The following is an 8,969-nucleotide window of genomic DNA, read 5'->3' on the forward strand; positions in this document are numbered from 1 at the left end:
ATTCCCTGTCCCTCACAACACTGAATCCTTTTTAGTCATAAATAACCTCTGCCCAACTTCTGCCAAATATCAGGCACTATCACCATAAGATTTCCTCCTGCATTGAGATAGCAAAATGTAGAATACAAATCCAAGGAGACTGGCCACAAGACAACCTAATCGTGCAGCTTTTGGGGTAGACACTGAAGGAACAACATTGGGGCCGGATCATTTCACCGCCAGGAGAATAGAGGTGTCTCCAACAGCTCTTCAAAGCTGTTCAGCCCTCAGCCACCCGGCACGAGCGGCCTCACGCGTTACGGGGCAGCAGAGAGGAGCTGGCTCATGCTCGCCCCGTGCGGAGGAGAGCTGAACGGTGCCTTAAAAACCCAGTCACTTCACTATGGCCACACGGGGCCCGCAGAGGGGGAACCCTCTTTTGGTGCCTATACTTACATCTAACTCTTAAATTTCTGAAATTAGTGCAAGGATTGAGCTCAAGCCAAAGGCCAGAAAGGAGGGGGAAGAAAGCGTTCTCACAGCAAGCGAACGTCCCGCTGCGAGCAGAGGTCGCAAACTCGCAGCAGCGGACAGGCAGCGCCTGCTCCCCTCAGCCCCTTCTGGCTGCGCGTGTCCGCAGAGCCCCAGCTTTGCCCCGGGCAGGGCCCTCCGCACCGCGGTTTCGTACGGCGCCCAGGCGGTAAGCGCAGCTTAACACGGTACCCTGAAATACCAAACAGCTCCCGCTGGGTACGACGAGATGCCCTGGCCTCCGCACCGCGTGCAAGCTTCACAAAGCTACCCTGCGATCACCACAACACCCATGCCTCCGACAGAGCTGGGTAAAAAAGCACTACTCGGGTTTTTGAAACACCACTGCATTTCAGTGGGGAACAAAAGCGCTGTGCAAAACAATCCTAACAGAACACATGCCGTAAGGGGCTTTCACAAGACAACACACACAAATTTAGTGACTTTGGAAAGTAGGGGTTTTATGCATTTTTCAGTTGCAATTCTAAGAATTTGATCATCATCAGTGACTCAAGGTACTTCACACAGTAAATGAGAACTCTTTATTTAAATTGATTTTTAGTTTATATTTAGGACAGTAGAAAGGCCCAGCTTTTCAACTCTTCAGACTGGTCAAGGAAAATCCTCTTGAGCTGGCCAACACAATTTAAAAAGCAGTTGGTCTTAATTTTTACTGACGTCACAAAATGATGTAATTACTCTGCATATAATTTTGTTCATATAATTTAGTATATAATGCACTGTTCAACTCTGCCATATATTTTGAAAAATATACAAACCTGCTATAACCACATTAGAGATATTTGATAGACAGCTGTCAATTATTTTTACAATTTAGGACAATAGACACTCCTATAACTCCATTTTGAACTACAAAAAGAACATAAATTCATATAAAATACAACAGATTAAACAAACTTTTTCCAAGGAAAAATCAGATATCAACTCAATCTGCCATTGTGTGAAACATGAATATAAAATAAGTTACAATTAGTAATGCCTGCATTGTTGAGCTATGAACTGGTCGAATGAAATCTTAAAAAAACTATACAGTATTATTGCACTCCATGAATGTGCAGTATCTGGAAACACGCCAGCACTGAAAGATGTCTTTCATTAAGATTTTTTCAGGAGGCACAACGTGACTGCAAGAAAAGCATCCAGTCTGTACTAACAGCGTGCTGTCTTCAGTACAGGCCTTCATTGGTCTAAGCCACGCTGCCCTTGGAAATCACCCCTTAATGCCTGAAAATGGAGAAACAAGCGTTACAATCAGCAACTATTCTGTTAAATTAGTCAGCCATATTCAACGCTGTCAAAACAGAAAGCTGAGGCATTTACTGCAGACTACGAAGAGAAGCAAGCTATGTATGCTTTGGATAATAAAAACTGAATTACAGGCAGTGTCTCTTGGGAGGTCATAACTCACGACAAGAGAGGAATATGATCATTTTATTCCTGCTGATCATCTACAAGGCTATCATTCTTTAGAATATTACATTAGTATGACTTTAAATAAGGAGATATTATAAGTAAGACAAAATCGGTAAGCTTCACTATCACTTTCCTAACATGTAGTATTAATTCCACAAAGAGGGTAATCAACTGAGTTTTTTTTTTAAACATACATCCGATTAAAAAAATTCTACATACTAAGAGTCTTAGCATGTTTTATAAGCTTAAAAATTATGCCATTACATGGTAAGTCATAATCTACTTTGCTGCACAAAACACTTTCTTGAGACCCTCTAAATCAATACATACAGGACACTGGGCTTCAGTAAGCATCTCTGCAAAGTACAGGAAATAACTAATTTTATAAAACAACTCATTTGATGGTTAAGATGACTTTTGCTAAATTACTAAGATAAATTGGACATGTTTGCAGGAATCAAAAGTCAATGGTTTCTCATGCTCTCTGCATTAGTACTTAAAGGTAGCAATGGCTTTGAATGCATGTGCATGAGTATTAGTGGAGGGAGAAGCTGACAGGGCAGGAAAGTGGGGTAAGAAGTCTGAGCTCTGAAGTCAAGAAACAGCAAAGAGAACCCCAGTTACAGAGTGAGGTTTCCTGCAAGGGGTGAAACTGTATAAAGTTGTTTGATGAAGTTCAAATTTCTTTGATTGTATATCTCTGAATGCAGTGTTCCTATCTATGTAAATATTTGATGTTGCAGAAGCTGAATTATATTAAACAGAGCTCCAAAGGAAAATCTGTGCAGGTGTCCGAACAGAGCTAGATCAAACACTACACGATCAGCTTAGACGATGAGACAAGTCGCACGATGTCAATTGACAGAAGTGGCAGAGCACAGTCCGTCACTTGAGAGGGTGTTTGTTGGCTAGACAATGCCAAACAATCGCAATTTCTCAAACCAAAGTGGTCTTGTGCAAAAAACTGCACTACAGCAATGCAATACTTCACTCGTGGCTTTTTAAGCACGGACTGTCAGCTTCCGCACCCAGTTAGTCATCTTCTAGCACATGAATGTTCCTACAAAGAATTGTAAGCTAAATGCTTCAAAAGCCACATCTGACATAAGAACACAGGACTGGTTTGGCACTGAAAGTCTAGAAGCGTGGATGTGACCTCTCACTCTGTTCCTAACTATCCACAGAATATTTGCAAAAAGTTAAGACAGCATAGCGCACAGATGGTTAGACTAGAGACTGGGAAGCAGGAAAACACATTCTGATTTCTAGTGTCATGGAATTCAAATACAGTGCAAATTATAGAGAAATTCTTTGCACACAGAATATTTTAAAGGCACCTAATGCAATATGTCTTCTGATCTCTGCATAATACAGTTAATTAAATCTTTACTTAAGGCCTTCTGCACACAGTAACACATTTTTTCCCTGGTCGAAAGAAAACCAGCTTCCAGTTTTGAAACAGGTAAAAAAAGAAAACAAAAAAACCCAAACCAAAACAGTAACTGTCAAATCACATAAGTCGGTTTACAGGAAGTCACTAGAACTGTGGGGGGTTTTTTTGTTTTTTGATAAAGCACTTTGAACTACATTTTAATGAACAAATATTCGTTTACAATCTGCAACACATGGTCCTTTACAAGACTTACAAGAAGTTTCAGTGCTGATAGATGGGGCTATGATCGATGATGAGGCATTGACTCCATATGCACATTGAGCTTCATTTCATTATCAAGAATTTGTACAAGCTGCTGCATGGAAGGAAGGTGGCCAGACTCCAACTTAGACCACACTGGAACATCTACCACAAAACACATTGGAGAAAAGCACAATTACATTGACAGAGTAAGAAAACACACAGGGCCAGTTTAAATATAAAATTTAAAAGATCCAGGAAGCTAAGCAAGTTGGTACTATTTTATATTGAAAAGTACTGGCCCAACACTGCTTCAAGCCTCTCTATATACTCAAACACACTCCAACTAAGAGAACAGAGTCTAATGCTTCCCTTTAGAAGTATACCATAAGGATTTACAGACTCAAAATATCCATTCCTACTAACAGAATGTCTAAAATAGATTAATGAGTGGCAGGATAGTGTACTAGGTTTCTAAACCATAGCTAAATCTTTGAAACCTGTGGATTCCATCGGGTTTCTGCTCACTTTTGCCCGACTTTTAAGGCTGCCCCAAAAAAGACTTATGCCTGTCAAGATCTGGCTTTGAAGGTTCCACTCATAACGTAACTGCAAATATTGGGAGGGAGAATATAAAGCACAGCACAGCCAGTAAATATTTTCGGGTAAGCACAACTTTCATTTCTGATGTTGCCAAGTAATTACTCCCTCAAATATTTCCCACTGCTACAGCACTTCATGACCCCACAGTGAAAAACACAGTTGCTGTCATCTGTTAAAAAAAGCGGTCTAGAACTTCATTGTCCCAAAAGCCAAACTAGAGCCTTATTAAGTTCACGTGTGATGTTCATCCCTAGGAAGGCTCTGCTACCAATTCTATTCTGAGATTTAGGACGAGTGCATCAAGTTCAACCATTTTGGTGCAATGCAGCCAGTCTTTAAAAAGATTCTGGAGTATAAGACTTGACTTAGGAAACCACTATGTCGAAATGCATCCTGAACAATTATAAACTAAGAAATAAACCACAGAGCTAGATTATGTACTTGTACCTAGAACTTGACATATTCTGTACTTAAGTCATCTTTAAAATGATGAAATTATTTGAAGGCCTAATTATTTGAAGACCTAAATTAAAGAGAGAGGTCTACAGATTCCTAACTTAAAAAAAATCAGCACTGCTGTCCACTGGTACAAAAATCTGGTAATAGCAATAGATCTCAATTCTTAACCATACTAGAAAGCAGGATAGGAAAAGCATGTAATGAACTGGAGAGTAAGTTTCCCTAAATGATCATTTCTTCATTAATGCACACCACATACAAAGAACAAACAAAGTTAAGTTATTCCAAATGACCAAGCATTCCTCCTAAATATAAGCTTTTTACATACCAATTTTTAAAAATATAACTGAAGTTTAGATGAACTGCTTTATAAGGTATCCACAATTTTTATCATTTGTGATCTATAACATCTGAAATTTCAAAACAGAAGGCAAATACCACATACAGGCACATTTTGAGATATACTACGTTTCATAACATCATCCTCATTCTTCCAACACAACAGCTGACCAACAGCCCTCACAAATCTCTGCGTGCACATGCAACACAAAGTGATTCCCATAAATAAGAAGCTCAAGACTCACCATTCAAAGTTATTTCAAATGCACCTGTTGACATACACTGGTTCTCAATCATGTTGCTCAGGAAGAAAACCATCATACAAGCATAAACCTAGAAGAGAACAGTGAGAATCTTGGACACGTCGGCTTTGTAAGATACAGCTTATTTTATTCACTCTTAATAAGCTCTGGCAGTTTACCTTTGAATTCTCCCTTCACAATTTATCAAGCAAGCTCAAAGATGCACAGACACCTTCCTTTCACACTCTTAAAAAACAATATGTACACTTTTTTCCCCCCAAGACAGGTATCAAACCAGTTCCGAAACCACCTCAAGTCACAATTCTAATAAGTGAAGCTGCATCTTCTTCCTCCTTTCCTCCACAGATCCAAGCACATCTGAACAGCCAGCTAGCAAAAGGAGCACACAGCTAATGTGGCACTTGTGGGACGACAAAGGAACACAACCATTCCTACGTATTACCTCCCATTTCTGCAGTAACACTTCAGATCTAAGAACCACAGACTCAGACACAAACAGCAGAGTAAGTCAAATTGTATTTGTTCACAAGAATTGTCAACCCTCACAGCGTTTCTTCAAAGTAATCATCTAGAATTTTGTTTCTGTATCGAGGCCTCAGGATGAAGTCAGGGAACCTTCAGCAACACAGCACCTCTTTCTGCGGCTAGTACGTACATAATTCGCTTTTCATGTACAGGGGCACATTCACATAGGCTGCTGCGATACCAAAGAATTAGCATGTGAAATCATTACTTGGTTAGAGTATCACAGAACTTTAGTCAGATGTACCACAGCCAGCCGAGTTCAGTACCATACTTGGACCATTTAATTAAATGGGACATATTACAGTTTCTATACATTCAAACTGCCTGGTGACAGAGACCCACTGCACTGCATCGTTCAGTTTGAGGATTTGTGCACCAATAAAGTGTATAAAGGTTCATACACCTATACATTGTTTTTGCTTAGTAGAATAAGTCCAGAAAAAGGTTATTATAAATCAGAGTACAATGACATGAATGCATTAGCATCAACAGTACTGACTCAGAGGGATATTCATCCCACAAGGTAGAAAGTCTCTCATGCCCAAGTACGTTCTGCAAAAAACCCACAAAGTTTCAGTAAGATTTTTCGAACCACCATCAAATAGCGCGTCTAAACTACGAAAAGTCTCGTGAAAGCAACAACTGCAAAACAGTCATGAGTCAACAGTAAAGGGAAGCCATGACTTTAACACCAATAAAACCAGCTTGAAATTCTATGAGCCCTAAGTAAAAATCTTACTTCTTACTAACTGGAGTATTTCTTTAGCAACCAGTGTTGCATCTTTATCAGTGATGTTGACCTTAGCTGTCCCTCTGCAGCAGCAGCATCATCAGCTTGGAAAGAGGGCAGCTAGGTATCACATCTGGGTCTGTCAAGTATATTCAGTTTTAAATGTCTAAAGGCTCTGTTGAGATTGCAGGGAAGGAAAGCTAAGTCAGTAACAATTGTTAAGCGCTCCCAGGGTGCTCTTATGAAATATTCTAAAACTGCTTTTCCAAAATAAAGAAAGTAAGCTGTTTACCTTATTTTCTTGGCCCCACTGCCAGATGCTTGGAGCTTGCATGCCAAAGAAAGCAAATGGATCCTTGCCAACAATTATTAAGCCTATTAATACTAGCTTGAAGACAGACAGGAAGGATGCTATGTGCCTATCAAAAGACAAAACATGGAAGTCACTTAAAAGGTTCTCAGTTACTACTTCACTACTGTACAGCTGTAACTTACCTAATTAGAATAATTTTGATAATGTATAATCAAGTGTTTTGCAGGAAACAAAACTTTTCAGTTTTGGCTATTTGGCTGCAAGAATATCTGTTACCCCAAAATCAACATGCTAACAAAAACATACATCCTCAGAAGAACACCACCATTACATACCATGCATACAGATTTGTTCTTTTCTTCTAAGCAGACCTCAAATTGAGATTTTCTTTCAATTTATACACTTATCTAAACCAGATAATACATACAGTTTCTTAAATAAGCTGTTTCAAATTATAGAGGCATGTTTAATTGACATTCACTACTTCCTCTTAAAACATTTTTCCAGCAAGTACACAAAACCCTACAGTTCTCAGTGAGAATTAAGTATTTAGCCAGAGAGCAAATTAACACTGAGGTATTCAATTCCCAGCATTTACTCTCATAGCATTATTACCATTGTAATTATTACAGTAATTAGGTCGAGAAGTGGTTCAGAAGCCACTGCTGTAGCTATGGCATCACTCTCTAGCATGTAAACAATGGTAACAATAACACTGTTTTAATTTTGCCTTTTCCCAATTCTCTTTTGTGCATGTGGTTCCCCGCCCCCAAACTATGGTTAAGGAAATCCCATTAGTCTCTCCAGTGAAGTTGGCTTTCTCCTGATTTATATGTTAAAAATAAATTCTTCTCTCCCCTGCACCCTTAACATATTACAGGAATTTGTCTCTAAGTACATAAGCCTGAGCAACAAGAGCAGCAAATGTGAACTTATGTACAGACACACCATGATGAAAAGGTGAAAATTCACTGTGAAAAATGTGAATTATATAATTTACTTCAGATTGCCTTAAAACACAACAGGCCTCATCATACAGATAGCTGCATCAAGTTTCCATAGAAATATTACCATCTGGAGATCTGTGAACAGAGAAAATAAACCGACCTTGTATGTAATTGCGATGGGGGGGGGGGGAAATCTGTTGTAAGTTTCCATTCTGAATTTTATTTAAGCACAAACCTACACGTTCAAAACTCATCACGATAAACCTACATATCGAGGAAAAACCCAGCACTGCCAGTCGTTTGCTTACCTATATATAGGTTGAGGAAGATAGTTCTCCCCTTCGATGCGGATGTCTGGGTACCGCTGGCTGATGACCCGCATGTACTCCTCAAACACCCGCCTGTAGCCTCAGGAGACGCTAAATGCAGACACACATCGTCACCGCACCCTAACGCCGCCGCAGAGCGGGCAACACGGCACCTGCCCCGTTCGCATCTGCCTAGCGTAAAACGAAACTAGAATTCCTCCTGTCGGAGAAGGAAGCTGTTCGCGACTTAGCTGCAAATCGAAAGTCCCGAAAGCTGCCTAGGCCCTGGTTTTAGACGGAATTTGTTTCCACGTGCTAGCACGGAGATAACGTTTTGAAGAAGTCCATTCAGCAAGGAATTACTTGCTTCCCAAATGAAAAAACATAACGTTAGAAAGTTAACACAGGTATCGCCTTGCTCTGCATCACAAAAACAAAACTTTCACCCGATGCTGTTTTACAGTGTTTTACTGTTTAACAGTCACTAGTTTAATTTATTACGCTGTCTCAGACTGCCTAGAGACAAGCAACGTTTAGTTATTTCTTTGTAAGGGTGACTAGATTAACCAGAGAACAGTTAAATATTACAGAGCTGTACTTTGGCTCATGTTTTCTGCAAGCTATGCGTCCCCATAATAACTGGGGAGAAAAATCCCACCCCAATGCAGCCTCAGCTCACAGAGAAAGAAACCAAACGAGACGCTTCCGCGGAGCCTGCGCTCCGCAGCGCCTCAGGAACGAGGCCCGGACCCTCCCCGGGGCCTCCGCGTCCTCCCCGCCGCCGCCGCCGGGAAGGGCCGGGGCCGCCACGGGTTTGTCCGCGCTCAGAGCGCCGTGAGGACACGGCGACAAAGACACCAAGTGCCTGCATTTACCCTAACTAGGTCCGTTACCGAGAGCTCCGC

General features: G+C 40.6%; 1 protein-coding gene across 1 annotated transcript; it reads right to left on the reverse strand.

The window, feature by feature from the left end:
• Positions 1-1,020: 1,020 nt before the first annotated feature.
• Positions 1,021-8,969, reverse strand: SELENOT (selenoprotein T). Its single transcript, XM_026065112.1, has 5 exons — positions 8,065-8,969; positions 6,789-6,915; positions 5,224-5,311; positions 3,591-3,742; positions 1,021-1,755 (listed from the first exon to the last, which is right to left on the reverse strand). Exons 1-4 carry the CDS (start codon positions 8,136-8,138, stop codon positions 3,618-3,620), a joined length of 414 nt encoding a protein of 137 aa, XP_025920897.1. The 5' UTR covers positions 8,139-8,969; the 3' UTR covers positions 1,021-1,755; positions 3,591-3,617.

This window comes from Apteryx rowi, unplaced genomic scaffold (genome assembly GCF_003343035.1).
Source record: "Apteryx rowi isolate R43461 unplaced genomic scaffold, aptRow1 scaffold_224, whole genome shotgun sequence".
NCBI classification, from domain to species: Eukaryota; Metazoa; Chordata; class Aves; order Apterygiformes; family Apterygidae; genus Apteryx; species Apteryx rowi.

Excerpts from the sequence above, each read along its gene's own strand:
- SELENOT (XM_026065112.1), bottom strand. The coding sequence starts at position 8,138 with ATGCGGGTCATCAGCCAGCGGTACCCAGACATCCGCATCGAAGGGGAG. Across the intron at positions 5,312-6,788 it reads AGTGGGGCCAAGAAAATAAG|GTTTATGCTTGTATGATGGT; the intron begins GTAAACAGCTTA and ends GTTCTCTTCTAG. Across the intron at positions 3,743-5,223 it reads ATTTGAAATAACTTTGAATG|ATGTTCCAGTGTGGTCTAAG; the intron begins GTGAGTCTTGAG and ends GTTTTGTGGTAG.